Source organism: Callorhinchus milii, unplaced genomic scaffold (assembly GCF_018977255.1).
Source record: "Callorhinchus milii isolate IMCB2004 unplaced genomic scaffold, IMCB_Cmil_1.0 Scaffold1, whole genome shotgun sequence".
Taxonomy (NCBI): domain Eukaryota; kingdom Metazoa; phylum Chordata; class Chondrichthyes; order Chimaeriformes; family Callorhinchidae; genus Callorhinchus; species Callorhinchus milii.
Genome location: NW_024704742.1, coordinates 135871514 through 135890058, shown reverse-complemented (window position 1 = coordinate 135890058; position 18545 = coordinate 135871514). Strand labels below are relative to the sequence as shown.

The 18545-nt window shown below is 45.5% G+C and overlaps 1 protein-coding gene across 1 annotated transcript in view; it reads left to right on the top strand.

The window, feature by feature from the left end:
• dcc (DCC netrin 1 receptor) overlaps positions 1-16674 on the top strand; it is a gene marked incomplete at its 5' end in the record, with an annotated part of 189514 nt that extends 172840 nt beyond the window's left edge. Inside the window, 5 exons of the mRNA XM_007904042.2 lie at positions 4509-4625; positions 7114-7263; positions 7708-7929; positions 15982-16121; positions 16585-16674. Coding sequence (XP_007902233.1) covers positions 4509-4625; positions 7114-7263; positions 7708-7929; positions 15982-16121; positions 16585-16674 — 719 coding nt within the window. The remainder of the gene's footprint in view (positions 1-4508; positions 4626-7113; positions 7264-7707; positions 7930-15981; positions 16122-16584) is intronic.
• Positions 16675-18545: the final 1871 nt, after the last annotated feature.

Here is an 18545-nt window from a genome sequence, read left to right as displayed (position 1 = left end):
CCATTCATAATCAGTAAAATGTTATGTTTTTGGAAGGGAAACACAAAAATATTGCTTATGAGGCCCACAAATGTTTCTCAACTAGGGCATTCAGCCCTCAGCAACCAAAAAGGTTGGACCATCCCGATGACAAAATGCAAATACTGCAGATGCTGGAAATCTGAAATAAAAACAGAAGTCGTTGGGAACACTCAGCAGGTCAGGCAGCATCTATGGAGAAAGGAAAGTGAGTTAATGTTTCAGCTCGATGACCTTTTGTCAGAATGGCGTCTGTTCCCAGCGACTTCTATTTTTATTACATTCATGTAGTGCCTTTCATGTCGAGAGGACATCCCGAGGCGCTGGACAGTCGAGGGTTTGTACCTGAACTGGGATTAGATTTGGCAGGGGTGGGCAAAGCGGGGTAGGTCATGACTGAAGGTGTGGTGAAAGAGGAAGGTCTTCAGATGAACCTTGAAGGAGGGGAGGGAAGGGTCAAGGCAAAGGGACTCTAGGATACAATTCCAGAGGATTGGGGAATTAACATCACATCCGATGCCACCTCCAACAATGTAGTGCTCCCCCCAGCACTATATTAGTGTGTCAGCCTATACTATGAAAGATCATATTCCCACCTTAGGACTTGAACTCACAGCATTCTGACTCAGAGGCGAGAGTGCTACTGATTAAGCCAGTCTGACATCTAGGATGGAGAAGGAGATGGAGATGGAGAAGTGAGGTGATGGGGAGAGAGTTCCAGAGAACAGGGGCACAGTGACTGAAATCTTGCCCAGCAATGGTGGAGGTTGGCTGGGTGGAGGGGGGTGGTGGAGGGAAGAATATGGAGCAGGTCTGAGTTGGGGGGCTGGAAGGAAGGGGCAAGAGGGGGAATAGGACAGCAGGCAATCACAGTGGTAAGGGCATGGAAGCATTTGAAGATTAGAATGAAAAACCTTCAAATTACTGCTAAATAATTATTTCTTGAGCAGAGAGCCCAGCGGCGTGAGGAGGAAACTGAGTGAGGTGGAACAGAGTGAGAATTCTGTTAAGAAGTTTGGTGAGAGTGGGAATTCGGTGCAGAGGGGGAAAGAGCTGCATAACTATAAAATGTATAAGTTATATTAAAATAATATATCACATAAAATTATATATATTATATATTATATTAAAATAATATAGCTTATATTAAAACATGTCTGGGAATATGGCAGAGCAGCTGAGACTGGTTACATACACAATGCGTGCCATGTGGAACTCCAGGATGATTAACGGGGGAGAAATGCAGAGTCGGTCTTGGGAGTGCTTGTGTGTAAATGCACGGAGTGTGACAAATAAGATTGGGGAGCTGCGGGCTCAAGTTGCCACATGGGGTTATGATGTTGTGGCAATAACGGAGACATGGCTCAAACTAGGCCAGGAATGGGAGCTGAATATGCCTGGCTACAATGTAGTCAGGAGGGATAGGGAAGGAAAAAAAGGAGGGGGTTTGGCAATATTGATTAAAAATATTGAAAGGGCCGATGTGCCAGAGAGTCCAAAAACGGAATCTATTTGGTTGGCGTTAAGGAGCAGAAAAGGAGCTGTTACTCTGTTAGGTGTGTTCTATAGACCACCAAATAGTGGGCAGGAGATAGACAAACAAATCTGCAAGTAGACTTCAGAAAGATACAAAACCAACAGAGTCGTGATAATGGGGGACTTCAATTATCCTCACATAGACTGGCAAAATAACAGTGTAAAGGGCAAGGAGGGGGAAGGATTCCTGAAATCTGTGCAGGATAACTATCTGGATCAGTATGTGTCCAGCCCAACGAGGAAGGAAGCAACAGTGGCAGCATGGCCACAGAACTGGCTGGGAGACAGAAAGCAGAGAGTGGTGGTGAATGGTTGTTTTTCTGACTGGAGGGAAGTGTTCAGTGGAGTCCCCCAGGGGTGAGTATTGGGATCACACTGTTTTTGATCTATATAAATGACCTGGACTTGGGTATAAGGAGTACAATTTCCAGATTTGCAATGATACTAAGCTGGAAAAGTAGTAAACAGTGAGGAGGATAATAGCAAATTGCAAGGGGACATAGACAGACTGGTAAAATGGGCAGACACGTGGCAGATGAAGTTTAATGTGGAGAAATGTGAAGTGATGCAATTGGGAGGAAGAATGAGAAGGGGTAATATAAGCTGATGGTACAATCAAAAGGGGTGAAGGAACAGAGAGACCTGGGGATTCGTATAAGTAAATCTTTGAAGGTGGTAGGACAGGTAGATAAAGCTGTTCAAAAAGCATATGGGATACTAGGCTTTATTAATAGGGGCATAGAATACAAAAGTCAGGAAGGTTATGATGAACCGGTTAAAAGAAACAGAGGGGAGGTGAGGAGAAATGTTTTCACACAGCGAGTTGTTGGGATTTGGAATGCATTGCCTGAAAGGGTGGTGAAAGCCGATTCGATAACAGGTTTTAAGAGAGATAATTATTTGGGGAGGACAAGTTTGCAGGGCTACAGGGAGAGCGCGGGGAGTGGGGTTGAATTGGATAGCTCTTTTCAAAGAGCCGGCACATACACGATGGGCCAAATGGCCTCCTTCTATGCTGTGGAATTCTATGATTCTATGATTCTTTTGATACATCACCTGTATAACCATGAATAACTTTTGACAGGAAATTGTTGTTAAGTGTACCAACTGAAGATTTGTGGGCAAACTCTGCGGCCAATATACTGACAGCCATGACAAACCGCCATGAATGATTTATCTGGTGTTATTGCCCGGGGCATTGGGAGAAAATATTCATGCAAACAGCCTGGAGTCAGGAGTTACCAACATTTACAAAGCCTTTACAGCACGGAAACAGGCAACTTGGCCCAACCAGTTCATACCGTTGTTTATACTCCTCAGGAGTCTTCACTCATTTCTTACTTCCTCCCACGTCCTTCTATTCCTCTCTCCCTCATATAAAGGTCTAGATTCCTCTTGAATGCTTCTGCACTACATGATTTAACCACCACTTCAAGCAGCGAGTTCCACAATCTCACTACCCTCTATGTGAAGTAGTTCCTCCTAAATTATCTTTTAGATCCTAGTCGCTATCTTATATTTTTGTCCCCTGGTTATGGACTACCCAACCAGCGGAAACAGCCCATTTGTGTTAAACTTATCAAACCCATTTATAATATTAAATACTTCTACTAGTTCCCCCCAGTTAAACATTATCAAACTTTGAATTAGAAACTCCCTTGTCTTTTCCAATCTTTACTGACAAAACTCATAGTCACTACACTTTGTAGGAAAATCATGCGAAGTGTATGGAGGCGTCTTTCCGATGTATTATTTGCGTGATAAGACGGCATGTCAAATTTGATGAAACGAACTGAAATAATAATATCAAATTATCGAATATTTTCAACTTTACTTGTGTGTAGGAAATGTCGGTAAATGGGACCATATATAATTTGATTTGGGACCTGCAAATCCTCTACAATCTACATTCTCCAATGACGTGAAGCCATGCAGCTCCAGTATTAAAGGATTTAAGCCTGCGGGCAGCTACTTACTGATGGTGTTGGAGCGTAATATCCCTGCTAGCTAACCACAATCTCATTCAGCAGATACCAGAGAAACTAGAGAAAAACAGACACAGTAGGAGGCCATTTTGACCTATAATCTGGTGTCGATCATTGCTCCTCCAAGACTGTCATCCTAAGCCCAATTCTCTGCATGTTAAATGCCCCATTCGTCTATCCCTCGGTGAATCATTCCACACCACCATTACTCTTTGGGAAAAACCCTTTCCCAATTAATTCCCGCAAATCATTACCTTAAACGGCTGGACAGTATCACCTCAACTTTCTCTAACAGGAAGCGTTCTAAGCTCTCCAGCATGCGATCATTTCTACAACCACAACAACTTGCACTTATATAGCGCCCTCCACTTAGGGTAGCGTCTCAGAGCGCTTACCGTTAGCGGAGAAATTAATCAAATCAACAATTTCTAACTGGATTTTTTTAATAAGAAGTCTGAGTTGAGGGAAGCGGGGGAGTGAGGGGGTCTATAAGGCAAGTGTAAACGCTTATTACCCATCCGCAGAGCTCTTAAGGGCTCCGGGACACTACCCCGTGTGAGGGGTGCTCCATAAATGCAAGTTGTTGTTGCTGTTTACTGAATTTTCCTTGTTAGGAAATGCCATTAAAAATCAACGCATAATAAACTTGAAAACACAAGTCGCTGGGAACACTCAGCAGGTCAGGCAGCATCTATGGAGAAAGGAAAGTGAGTTAACGTTTCAGGCCGATGACCTTTCGGTAGAAAAGACTTAATGTCTTTAGCCAATTAGCCAACTAGGTATCAACAACAGCAACTTGGACATAATAATAATCCTTGCATTTGATTTAGCGCCTTATCCTTATCACGTCTTCGAGGCGTCTGAAAGCGCTTCACAGAATATACTGTCAAGCGAATTGACTGTATAGTTTGTGGGTGAAAATAGGAAAAAAGATCTAAATGTTTCCTTCTGCTCTTCCTCCCCCCACAGGGCCCGATCCTGATGAAGTGGGGAGCAGCATGTCAACTCTTGAACGTTCAGTCACTGCTCGTAGAGGCACACGTCCTAAACTGATGATTCCTATGGACTCTCAACCCAGCAACCCAAGTGAGTAACGTCACTGCTTCTGACACTCAGACCCCTTCTCTTTTAACGCGACAATTCTCCTTACATTTGATATATTTTACCTTGACAGGTCGGGAGGATGTCTTAAGATGCTTTGCAGGATTCACTGTGAAGTGCAGTGACTTTGTGTTTTGTAGACAAACCTAACAGCCAATTTACACAGGGCAATGTCCGAAAAACAGCCGTGAAGTGAATGGCTGATTTTGTTGTCAGGTGGATCGCTTTACGGGGGTAATCCCTTCAAAAAAAAAAATAATTTAGTCACTGAATCCACGGTTGTTTGTGGGACACTGCTGTGCGCAATTGGCTGCCCCATTTCACCCACAAAAATACACAGACAATCCACTTTACGATGTACTCTGTGAAGTGCTTTGTGTATGACAAGATAAGGTGCCGTACCAAATGCAAGGATTATTATTATTATTATAGCAGGACACTACCATTGCTGACGTGTACTCTGATATCTCAGAGATCAGCTCTTTATCCCGTTTCCACGAAGAGCCAGATGCAGTCATCAGTAATTTGTAATGAGATTCCATTGATCTGCTGACAGTGAGAGAACTTTAAATCTCGAGAGCTCATATCCTTGCGTGCGCCAAACTCAGCGCCCAGTTCTTGCCAGGCTCCACTCACAACCTGGCTCTTAGACTTATGGAGTCCCATATCATAGTAGAGGCATTCGCCTCGCAAGCGAGAGAACCCAGGTACAATTCATGGTCGGGGTGAAACCGAGTAGGCGAATTTTCTTACTCCACACGCCTCTGTTTACTTCGTAGGAACCTGGTTATTGATCGATTGGCGTATCGATTCCGGGGGTAATAATCCCTCCCAAAAAAATGTGGTCACTGTGGTCACGAGTGTTTGTGGGACACTGCTGTGCACAATTGGCTGCGTGTTTCACCCACAAATTACACAGTAAATCCACTTTACAACATATTCTGTGAAGCACTTTGAGAAGTCTAAACGACATGATCAGGCGCTATATCAAATGTAAGGATTATTATTACTACTATTATTATTATCCTGTCTCTAAACCTGCCTCTTCGACTGCACCTATGGTCACTTCTCCCGTTGGCTTCGAGGTTGATACCGTCCCTTTAAAGCATTCAGAGACATTATCCTATGTGAAGGACATTGTGTAAGTGCAATTTGTTGTTGATTTTTTTTTGCTTTAATCACAGCAGTGAATTCCACGTTCTCACGAGCCTCTGTGTGAAGAAGTTCCTCCTAAATGTTAGATCTGTTACTGCTCCATCTTATATTATTTATACCCCTTCATTTTTGGACTCACCAACAAGTGGAAACACCCTATCAACATCCATCTTACCTATTGTCAGCCAGCACACCAGGATAAAAATTTACAAGTAGCACGGAAATAAATTAAGAGTTATCAATAATAATTTAATAAAGTAAATCCAGGTCTGCGATGATTTCTACCTCGCAGTGTCTTGTCAGGTTACTTTGATGTGACTGTATCAGCTTGACTCAGTTGGTTAAGCGCTCTCTTTTATGGGTTCAAACCCCACATCTAGGCTGGCAAGTCAATGCGGTGTTGGGAGGAATGCCACATCGCCTGAGGTTCTGTCATGCAGATGAGCCAAGTTGCTGCCTGGTCACGTTGAAAGATCCTGTGACATTATTGTAAAAGTATTAAGCTAGTTTCTCCTGGTGCCCCGGCTGACAATGCTCCCTTTTTGATCGGTCAAACTGGCACTCCAGTGCGGTACTGGGTGGTGGGGTCTAGCACTGCATTCGTCAGGAGTGCCGTCCTTCGGATGAGACGTTAAACTGAGGTCCCGTCTGTCTGTTCAGATGGACGTTAAAAGATTCTGTGTCACTATTCGAAAAGAGAAGGGAGTTTTTCTCTCCCAGTGTCCTGGCCGACAATCCCCCCCCGAATAAAATTGGTCACTCACTCCATGGCTGTTTGTGTCCATGGGACATGTGTTCAAAATTAGCTGACACGTTCACCCACAAACGGACAGTCATTACACTTTAGAGTGCATCCTGTGAAGCGTTTTTAGACGTCTTTCCGATGCGAAAGGCGCTGTATCAAATCTAAGGATTATTCTTGTTAATTAACATCTCATTATGATGTGTTTTGGTGGAGCGCTGAGGAGCTCCGAGGGTTTATCAGATCAGGGGTGGTGTGTGGCTTTCAGGACGTAAATGACCCACATATAAACGTAAGATAATTTGCTCCTCCAAATATAAAACAATGCCGTGGGTTCCCAGAGCTGGTTTTCTGAAACCAGCACCAATCAACGCCAAGAGATTGATCGTACCTTACATGTAAATCGTTCAATTTGTTCACAAAGAGAAAACAAAAGTACTGTGTGTGTAAAACCTCTCTCCCCCTCTCCATTCTTCTCCTCTTTCTCTCCCCATCCATCCCTCCCTCCTTACTCCCTCCCCTCCTCCCTCTTCCCCGCTTCCCTCCCCATGGTTTGTTCCCCTCTCTCTCCTCCAGCTGTGGTCAGTGCTATTCCTGTCCCGACATTGGAAAGTGCCCAGTATCCTGGCATCCTGCCCTCCCCGACCTGCGGATACCCACACCCGCAGTTCACACTGCGCACCATGCCCTTCCCCACACTCACCGTCGATCGGGGGTTCGTATCAGGTGAGAACCTCGCCTTTCCCCCCCTCCCCTCCCTCCCTCCCTCCTCATTGTGTCTCGTGACATTGAATCGGAATGAGTTGTCGTTTGCACACGATGTGTGGATCGTGTCAGTAAATCAGCCTTGAGTTCTGTTCAGGTGAATGTGACACATGTACGCTGGCTCCATACAACATGCTTAAAATACGCTGACCACATGTTCACCGCATGTTCACCACACATTCACCGCATGTTTACCACACAGTCAAATACACAGTCACTACTTGACACCAATTCCCTGTGAAGCACTTTGAGATGTTTCGGCTGTAATTGGCGCTGTATCAAATCAAGGGTTATTTGGTTACTATTGGTTTTGTGACCCAGGCCTGATGGATGTGAGTGTGTTCCTGGGCTTTGTCTCTGTCTGTTGACCCACCGCTGTCTCACCCTCTGCTTTCTTTCGCACAGCCATGAGTGAGGTCCCAGTCTCGCACACTCAGCAGCCGTCTATGTTAACCCAGACCCAGGTTGAACACCCGTCGGGGGAGGAGGCCCCGAGCAGAACCATCCCTACAGCCTGTGTCCGACCCACTCATCCACTCCGCAGCTTCGCAAACCCCCTGCTACCTCCCCCCATGAGTGCCCTGGAGCCCAAAGTCCCCTACACACCTCTCCTCTCTCAACAACCAGGTGAGCAGCAGCAGCCTGGGTGTGTCAGTGAGTGTATCTGAGTGTATGCACAGTCAGTGTGTGTGTGGGCAAGTGTGCGTATGCATATATGAGTATGTGTGGGTATGTGTATTGGTGTCTCCACTCAGTTTGAGTCATGTTTTGAGCAGTACTTGAGGTGAGTTATAGCCCCCAGGGGATAGAGTTCAAAACCTCGTCCTCGCCTTCGGAGCCCTCCATGGCCTTGCTCCTCCGTACCTCTGTGACCTGCTTACTCCATGTCGACCTTTTCACTCAGCATGCTCCGGCCTGCTCCTTGTCGACTGTCCAGCCTGCCCTACCATCGGCGGTTGGGCTTTCAGCCTCTTTGTCCCCACCCTTTGGAACTTTTGGACACCCTGCACCCTATCATCCCTGCCCTCCAGCTTTCCTGATCCCAACCCCCAGCCCTGACTGTCCAGCTGCTTGGGACATCCTCCCGACGTGAAAGGTGCTTTACAAATGTAATTTGTTGTTGTTGAGCTTGGACGATGTGCCCATTATTTCGTGCTATGACTAAGAGTCAGTTGGACGTGTCTCACTTTCCATTTGCCGGAAATTTGTAGCTGATAGCCGTGCAATAATACTTTGCAAAAGAAAAAAGGCCTTTCCTGCTTCTTCCCCCCACCTCCTCCCAGCTCACCTTCTTTTTTGTTAGCTCCTACCCCCTTCCCCTTCAGTCACTGGTATTCCCACCACAATTACATCTGATCGCCCTTTGTGTCCATTCACATTTGGAGGCAAAATGCTTGTGGGGCTATTCCCAGGCATGGCAAAATTTTGGGGAAGATTCCCTACTCCACACGTCTCTGTTTGCCTAGCAGTAAGTAGGAACCTGGTTGTTAGTCAATTGGCAGATTGCTTTTCTACGGGTAATAATCCCTTCAAAAAAATAATAATAATAATAATAATTTGGTCGCTCAATCCACGACGTTTGTAGGACACTGTTCTGCGCAATTGGCCATCGCCTTTCGCCCACAAAGTATACAGTTAATTCACTTTACAGAGTATTCTATGAAGCGCTTTGAGTCGTCTCGAAGACGAGAGAAGGCGCTATATCAAATGCAAGGATTATTATCATTGTTATTATGTTCCTATGGCATTTTTCAATGCTGAAGAGCCCACAGTTTATGCAGTCGTTACTCAAACCATATGCTTCTAACACTGAGGATCAGTCGAGCTGTGGCCTGAAGTCTGGGGATCAGAACTTTGGCAACTGAGACCAGCATTCTGTCAGCATTCTAAGTAGTTATTAAGTCTCTGATTAAAAAACTGAGCATAACCAGAGTGATGGTTGTGGAATGTGGAGCCAAATTGGCATCAGTAGGAATCTCAGCTGGATCATTGTGTTCAGTTTGGGAGCCCAAACACAGAAAGGACAAACTAATCTTGGAGGATACCCAGCCACGAGTCGCTGAATTAGTATTTGGGATGAAGCGGCTTAGTTCTGATGGCAGGTTGGTAGACATGGGTTATCTACTCTGGAGGAGATTAAGGAGAGATATGATTGTCAGCCTGGCTCACTCAATCGCATCGCGTCTCTGATTTATAAGGTTGTGATTTCGAGCTCCCACATCAAGACTTTGAGCTCACAGTTTAGGCTGACACTCCAGTGAGGTGCTGGAGGAACACTGTGTCATGGTTCTCTTATCTTTGAGAATAAAACGCTCTTTCCACGTGCACTCTGAAAGGACCAAACCTTCTCTTCTCTAATTACTAGGAAATAAGAGGGGCAAAAAGATTTTACGAAAAAAGGTTAGGGGGTAACATTGAAGGGAATCCTAAAAATTTTTTACAAACATATCAAGAAAAAAAGGTTAGTCAAAGGTAGGGTGGGGCCAATTAAAGACCAAGGCGGAAATCTTATTGTGGAGGCAGGGGGCATGGCTGATGTACTAAATGAGTACTTTGCATCTGTCTTCACAAAAGAAGTCACCAAATGCCGCAGTATCGGAGGAGAGGGTCAGAGGAAATGGATAGGATAAGTATAAACAGAAAGGAAGTACTGAAAAAGTTGACTGGGCTCAAGGTAGATAAGTCGCCCGGTCCGGTCGGTGCAGGCAAGGTTACTATGGGAGGGACGGGTACAAATAGCGGAGGCTTTGGCTACAATTTTTCAATCTTCGTTGGACACAGGAGTTCTGCCAGAGGACTGGAAAGTGGCCAATGTACTTGTACAAAAAGGAGCAGAATGACAGACCTGGGAACTCCAGACCAGTCAGCCTAACATCAGTAGTGGGGAGACTCCTGGAGGCTATAATCTGGGACAGAATAAATCTTCACTCAGAAGAAAATGGGTTAATTAGGGACAGCCAGCACCGATTTGTTAAAGGCAAATCTTGTCTAACAAATCTAATAGAATTTTTCGATGAGGTAACGGAGAGGGTGGTTGAAGGTAGTGCAGTAGATGTAGTTTATATGGACTTTCAAAAGGCATTTACCAAAGTGCCCCATAAAAGACTTGTAAGAAAAATAGAAGCCCCTGGTATAAAAGGGACAGTGGCAGTATGGATCCAGAACTGTCTGGGAGACAGAAAGCAGAGAGTTGTGGTGAACGGCTGCTTTTCTGACTGGAGGGAAGTGTGCAGTGGTGTCCCCCAGGGATCGGTATTGGGACCACTGCTCTTCTTAATAATAATATAATAATAATAATCCTTGCATTTAATATAGCGCTTTTCATGACTTCTCGACGTCTCAAAGCACTTCACAGAATAGACTGTAAAGTGAATTGACCGTATACTTGTGGGCAAAATGCGGCAGCCAATTGTGCATATCAGTCGTGGATTGGACATGACCAATTTATTATTGTTTTTTTGTTTTGGAGGGATTATTATTAGGTGTGTGGAGTAAGGAAACTTGCCCAAGGTTTCGCACTGTCTGGAATTGAACCCAGGTGTCTCACTTGCAAGGCAAGTGCTCTAACCACTGAGCTACAGGACTCCACAATTTATATATAAATGATCTGGACTTGGGAATAGCAAGTACCATTTCCAAGTTTGCGGACAACCCAAAGTTAGGTAGGATAGTAAACAGTGAGACGGATAGCAGCCAACTGCAGGAAGACATAGACAGAATGGTAAAATGGGCAGACACGTGGCAGATGAAATTCAATGTGGAGAAATGCGAGGTAATGCATTTTGGAAGAAAGATTGAGGGGAGGTAATATAGGCTGGTAATACAATCTTAAAGGGGGTGAAAGAACAGAGAGACCTGGGGGGGCAGGTAAATGAATCCTTGAAAGTGGAGGGACAGGTAGATAAAGCTGTAAAAAGGGCATATGGGATACTGGGCTTTATAAAAAGGGGCATAGAGTACAAGAGTCAGGAGGTTCTGATTAACCCATATAAACACTGGTTAGGCCTCAGTTAGAATACTGCGCCCAGTTCTGGGCACCGCACTATAGGAAGGATGTTAAGGCATTGGAAAGGGTATAGAGGAGATTTACGAGGATGGTACCAGGAATGAGGGATCGTGATGATGAGGAGGAAAGGCGAGAGAGGCCGGGATTATTCTCATTGGAGTAGAGAAGGTTACGAGGAGACCTAATAGAGGTTTTCAAAATCATGAGGGGATTTGATAGGTTAGAAAGGGAAAAACTGGTTCCACTGGTGGGTGTGTCGGTAACTCGAGGTCACAGATTCAAAATAGTCTCTAAAAGAAGCCGAGGGGACGTGAGAAGAAATTTTTTCACTCAGCGAGTTGTTGGAATCTGGAACACATGAAATGGCGGTCGAGGCCGATTCGATAACTACTTTTAAAAACGTGGTGGACGGGTATTTAAGGAGCACAGCTTTGCAGGTTATGGGGAAAGGGCCGGGGAGTGGGATTGACATTGCATTGCTCTATTCAAAGACTCGATGGGCCGAATGGCCTCTTTTTGTGCTGTACAATTCTATGATTCTATGAAGCCAAAATAACTTATCCTTTAGAAGATATCTAACTACTGAGCCTCAGCACTTGGACCACCAAGGAGTAACCTTACCCTAAATATCAAGTGCAAGGATTATTTATAATATATATATTATAAATTCAAATCTCTTCTAAGTTTCCGAAATTCAGAATTTTTATAATTAGTGATATTAAAGTCAAATGTTATTTAAAACTCCAAACCCAACAACTGTCCACTCCATCTCTTTCATGTCTCAAATATGCCCATGTGACTTTTTTTTACCCGATCAGATCTCTGTATTTTGACAAACTTAACTCCTAATTGACTAAGCACGATCTCCTCCAATAAATCTTTTGCAATTTGACGGTTTGAAAACATAAACTCGCTTACTCAACTGTCGTTCAGACTAACAACAATAACAACAACAACAAAATTACATTTGTAAAGCGCCTTTCACGTCCGGAGGACGTCCCAAAGCGCTGAACAATCAAGGATCAGGACCTGAGTGTGTGGGGCAGGGTTGGGATGAAGGAGGGCAGACGAGTTAGAAGGGCAGCTGAAGGCACGGTCAAAAAGTAGGGTCTTGAGCCTTGCCTTGAGGGAGGCAAGAGAGGGATCAAGGCGAAGAGATTGTGGAATGGAATTCCAAAGGGTGTGGTTAGAGAGGCCGAAAGCCTGGCCGTCGATGGTAGGGCAGGTCGGACGGGAGACAAGGAGCAGGCCAAAGCCTACTGAGCGGAGGGAGTGGACAGGTTGATAGGGGGTCAGCAGGTCAGAGATGTAGGAGGGGGCAAGGCCGTGGAGGGCCTTGAAAGTGAGGACGAAGATTTTGAATTCTCTCCTCTGGGGGATGGGGAGCCAGCGGAGCTGGGCGAGGGTGGGGGTGATGGGGTCACGGAGTCTGGGGCGGGAGAGGACTAAAAGACTCCAACAGGACCATAAAATCCATTTACTCACAAAATCTAACAAAAAAAACATAACCCAAAAGCACTTAACCAACATTTTTACACCTTAAGAGCGATAAACAGATTGATATCTCAATCTAACAAATTCAACAGACTATCAGGCTCTAAACACCTATGACCCCTCTCCATGACTAAATATTCACCCTATTTTGATTAATGCATAACTACCTCACAACTTGATTGTCGGAAGTGCTAATTCCCTGTGAAGTCAAGGTGGGTATTTGGAGTTGAGGTACAGATCTAATAGAATGGCGGAACGGGCTCGAGGGGCTGTATGACCTTCTCCTGTTCCTATGTTCCTTTGAGTGAAATTGTGGAAAATTCTTCAATCCAATTGTAACTTGGATGCTGTTTTCTTTGAAGAACTGCAGCAAACAAAATACATAATGACTTCACTTTATGGTAAAATCCTGTGAGACGTCCTCTTAACGTGAAAGGCGCTGTAACAAATGCAAAGAATTAGATGATTATTGAAAGGGCCTCCAAACCAAGACCAAATCGCAGAAGTTCCACAACTGAAACTTATTAAGGTCTCAACAACAATAAATTACATTTATATTTGTATAGCGCCTTTCACGTCGAGAGGATGTCTCAATGCCCTGGACAATCAGGGATTTGGACTCGAGCTCGGGGTCCCACTGTGGTGCCTGGCTGGTAAAGGTACAGCAGATGGTGGCATTTAATGTCATCAACTCAGCGCGAGCAGCAGTGGGAGCCAGCGACAATCTGCAGCTAATGCATTAATACGGGCCGAGCAATGGGAGTGCATTTCAGTAAGAGGCCATTACTGCCAATCTAAGAGGCTATACTACAGTCCAAGTCTTGTTTAAGGAATTAGGATTTTTTACTGTAACCACTTTGTGGGATAAGCAGCCGAGTTCACTGAGGCTGCTGTGTACAGAGGCTGCAAATGGAGTCCCGTATCATAGTGGTTAGAGCACTCGCCTCACAAGCGAGAGGACCTGAGTTCGATTCCCAGGCAGGGTGGAACCTTAGGCAAGCTTCCTTACTCCACACGCCTCTGTTTACCCAGCAGTAAATAGGAACCCGGTTGCTAGTCGATTGGCGGATCGCTTTACGGGAGTAATAATCCCTTCAAAAAAAAATGTAGTCACTCAATCTAGTCACGACTGTGTGTAGGACACTGCTGTGTGGAATTGTCTGCTATGTTTCATCCACAAAATACACTCAATTCACTTGACAGTATATTCTGTGAAGCACTTTGAAGATGTCTCAACAATGTGATAAAGCACCATATGAAATGCAAGGATTTTTATATTACAGTGTTGCTGTCATTTAATATGAGGCATTTCTACATGTTTCCCCTTGCTTCATTTCAATATAGTACCACTGAGATTTATACAGTACCTGTCACATCTGGAGGACATCACAAAATGCTTTGGATGGGGCACTTGAGGTTAGGGTGGAGCCAAGAGGGGTTGTTGGAGGGGTGGGTGTGGGAATGCATGGCCAACGAGGTACATTATGAGACGTTCTTGCGGGAGGGAGCGAGTAGAGGGATTCCGCGATGGAGGATAGTCAGAGTGGAGTTAGTTCATCAACATTATCTCCTCCCGATGTGTCAATCACAACTTCCATTGATATAGCGTCCTTCACCACTTAGTAACGGCGTAGTTTGATGATGAGCTGGAGAGGGAGGGGAGTTGACCAAAGGCACGACCGAAGAGGAAATTCTTCAAGTGCGATTTGAAGATGAGCAAAGAGGGGGCAAGACGGAGGGATTGAGGCTGAGAGTTTCAGAGTTTCAGGGTATAATCGCTGAAAGCATGGCCACCAGTGATGGAGCGGAGGGGACAAGCGACGTGTAGAAGCGAACTGGGACCCTGCCCTGCGTGAGGGGTGCTATATAAATTCAAGTTGTTGTTGTAGAAAACCTGAGCCAGCTGAGCGAAGGCAGCAGGTAGTGGAGTGGGATGTGAGCAGATCGGAGAGATGAAGGCATAGAGTGACTCAAAAGTAAGAGCAAGGATTTTGAAATTGACCTATTCTGCAACAGGGTGCCAGTGGAGTGTGGCAAGAACTGGGGTGATGGGGGTGCGGAGGAAAGGTGAGGACACAGGCGGCAGAGTTTTATATGATTTGGACCCTATTTATAATGGAACTGGGGAGTTGGGTGAGGAGCCAGATGATATCAGAATTGAATAAAAAACAGTATTTACCATTCATTTGGCCAAATATAATAGAACTAATGAAACTAACGACGATAATTCCATTGTCAATTTCGATCAGGTTAATATCTTAGACAATTTTATCTGTTGGAAACATATCAATTCCAACTAATTCAAGAGACAAGTTCAAGATTAATGTTGAGTGAACGGATACGCCTGTAGCTCAGTGGTTAGAGCGCTCGCTTTGCAAGCGAGAGGGTTCAATTCCCGGCAGGGTGAAAACCTTGGGCAAGTTTTCTTGCTCCACACGCCTTGTTTACCTACAGTAAGTAGAAATCCGGTTGTTGGTCGATTTGCGGATTGCCTTTCCGGACGTAAAATCCCTTTTAAAATAATAATTTGATCACTCAATCCACGCCTGTTTGTAGGACACTGCTCCGCCCAATTGGCTGCCGCATTTCACCCACAAAATGTACAATCAATTTACTTTACAGTATATTCTGTGAAGCACTTTAAGACGTTTTGAAGACATGATAAGGCGCTATATCAAATGCAAGAATTATTATTATTATAGGTTCTGTCTAGCCCCTACAATTTCCTGCTGTGTAACATTCCCTTTAACCTGAGTTCAGGTCTGAGCTTCTGCCCAGCATTAGCCTGTCTGACCAATTTATCCAAATCTTAAACCCAATTTAAACTGTGAAGCGTGTTTTCTGGGTAAAACTGAGAGAGAGAAAGAGAGAGAGAGAGAGACAGAGCCAGAGATACGAGTCGCAGAGACACAGAGAGACAAAGAGATAAGATAGATCGAGACACACACATTAAACGATATGGAGTTGAGATTGAAGAGTTGCCGTAGACTTTATGACAGAGCCGGCTCAACAGGTCGAATGGCCTCCTCCTGCTCTTGTCCTGCCCTTATGCCCTTTTAACCGTGTAAAGTGTTTCCTGTTGTGAGCGGGACTGAGAGTGGCTGTATTGAGAGTCTGGTCCACACGGTTACTGCTCTGGAGACCTGTCACTGACTCATGGTCTCCTTCTGCATTTACAGGTTCTAACCTTACCCTGAGTCACGGCAAGACAGCCTCGCTGGGATTGGCCGGCAAAGCCAGATCACCGCTGCTTCCTGTGTCCGTACCCACAGCCCCAGAGGTGACAGAGGAGAGCCACAGGACAGAGGAGCATTCTAATGTAAGGTCAATACAAGCAGTTCCATATCTGTGACAAAGAAACCCAGCAAGGCAAAGCAAGACACGTCACACTGGGAACCAGCTCAGGTCCAAGGATTTCCTGCTTACCTTAGAGTCATACAATCTCACCGCCCATCGTGCATGTGTCAGCTCTTTGAAAGAACTACCAACTAATCCCACTCCCCCGCTCTTACTCCTATCTGAACAAATAACAGAAAGCTTGCCAAGGCAACTTAAATGCTTGGTTTGCTTAGTTAAATTCCCCCAAGTTTTGTCCCCTGCCAACCTACACTCAAACTCTGGGAGATCAGGTGGGGAGGGTGTGGTTTGGAGGCTCTTAAGCACGGTGACAGGTTTCCGTGGGTGTCAGTTGTCCTCCTCTCCCTTCCCTTTTCCCCCCACAGCTGCTCCCAGTTGTTGAAACCTCGGCTCGGCCCTAACCCTGTCCCGTTTCCCTCCTGTAGGTGTACGAACAGGATGACCTAAGTGAGCAAATGGCCAGTCTGGAGGGTCTCATGAAGCAACTAAATGCCATCACAGGCTCCGCTTTCTAACCAGCACCAACCTGCCCGCCAGAGACCAGCCAACATGGGGGAAGGGTGGGGTGTGTGTGGAGGGGGGGGTGGGGGGGAGGAGGGAAGAAGGGGAGGGAGTGGAAGGGGGGAACCACGAAGTGGGGTCGGGTGGGGGGGGGGAGGCAGGACAGACAGGAAGGTGTTGGCGTACTGTTTTTTAGGACACGCATATCGCTCTCTCCTCAACGTGCTTCAGTTCAAACAAGGAAATGCCGGCACAAGTACCCTGGTTCAAATCAGCAACATATCATTCTATGTGTTCGTACGTCTGAGACCTCCGAGAATACCACGCCAGGCTTTTGTTAGGGGTTTATTTATTTATTTATTTGTTTGTTTGTTTGTTTGTTTGTGCGTTTGCAATGGGTTTCACCGGCTGACTTGAAACAAGGAACTTCTCTCTCTCTCCCCAAACCCCCCCCACCCCACCCCACCCACCACAACAGTCGTAAGATAATCCGCACACTCCAGCACAATTTAGTTTGGGGATAAAAACAACTGCTTGTAGTTTCTCCCCCTTCCCTCCTCCCCCCAAGTACTCCCTGCACATGTCAGCCTGGCTCAGTTGCAGGGCCCTCACTTCTGAGTCAGAAGGTTGTGGGTTCAAGCCCGGCGATAGGACTTTGAGCTCACATAGTCCAGGCTGACATTCCACTGCAGTGCTGGGGGAACCCTACATTGTTGGAGGTGCTGTCCATTTGGAAGAGATTTTTTTTTGGAGATAAACGCAGTCGTTAAATGTCCTGCCAACAGCCATGAAGTGAATCACCAATCTTATTTGCGGGGATTATCAGCCACGACACGGAGAGAAACTTCTCACATTTTCAAATAGCGCCGCGGGATCGTTAACGTCCACCTTAACAGGCTGAGGAGGACTTTAGCATCTCATTGAAGAATGGCACCTCCGACAATAAGCTCAACTCAAAGCCTTTAGTGCTGAATTCAAATCCCCTTTTTCCCTACCTTGGCTCCCTTAGTTATCTCCTGGAGCTTATTCTCCCACTCATACCCTCTGCCATTCTGACTACTCATTCTTCACTCTCTCATCAGTGGCCATGTTATCAGCCATTGTGCCCCACTCCACGCTCTCCAACTTTTTCCCCAAACCCCTTTCCCTCAAGCTCTTTCTCCTCCCGCCTTCAAAAACCCTCTCTTTGGTCAACACAGTTATATTTTCTGCCCTTTCTCCTGCTTCTCTTATTGTCTTCAAGGTGTTCATGAGCAGCTCTGTTAAAGTGCAAGCTACTGTTGTCATAGCTATCTGTGGTGGGCTCGGTAGTCCGGTTGCTGAGCCACGTGGGTCCTCAGTATTTGGGAGTCAGGTCCTTTTGAATAATTGTAAGAAAAAAACTGGCTTTCAGATTAAGACTGGATTTCACCATCGTCCACAATTGTGTGTGAGTGAGATTAAGCTTGAAGGCAAAATGAGCGCACAAGGCTGAGACTGGTTGGAATTCCAGTGGGTGCATCTCCCAATTGCCACCCTCGTATATCAGAGATCAGTGTCAGGAGCAAAATAAAGGGCGATACAACAACACCTGTCAATAAGCCACAGTTTAAGCTCTCTCTCCCCACCATCCTCTCTCTCCTCATCATTCTCTCTCTATCCCCCCCCACTGAAATCAAATATCTGTAGGCTCATGGCCCCACTGCAATATCACACACTGTCAGCAATAAGCAACTAAGAAGACGCCTTCTCTTCAAACCCTTGTTTCATTCCCCAAATATAATATAGAAAGAAAGATTAAAAAACACCGAGTTTGGGGAGCGAGTTTCAACACTAAGACCAGAATTCTTACACAGCCCGCAGCTAGCATCCACTAATTCTGTAACAAAACTCCCTCAACCTCTTC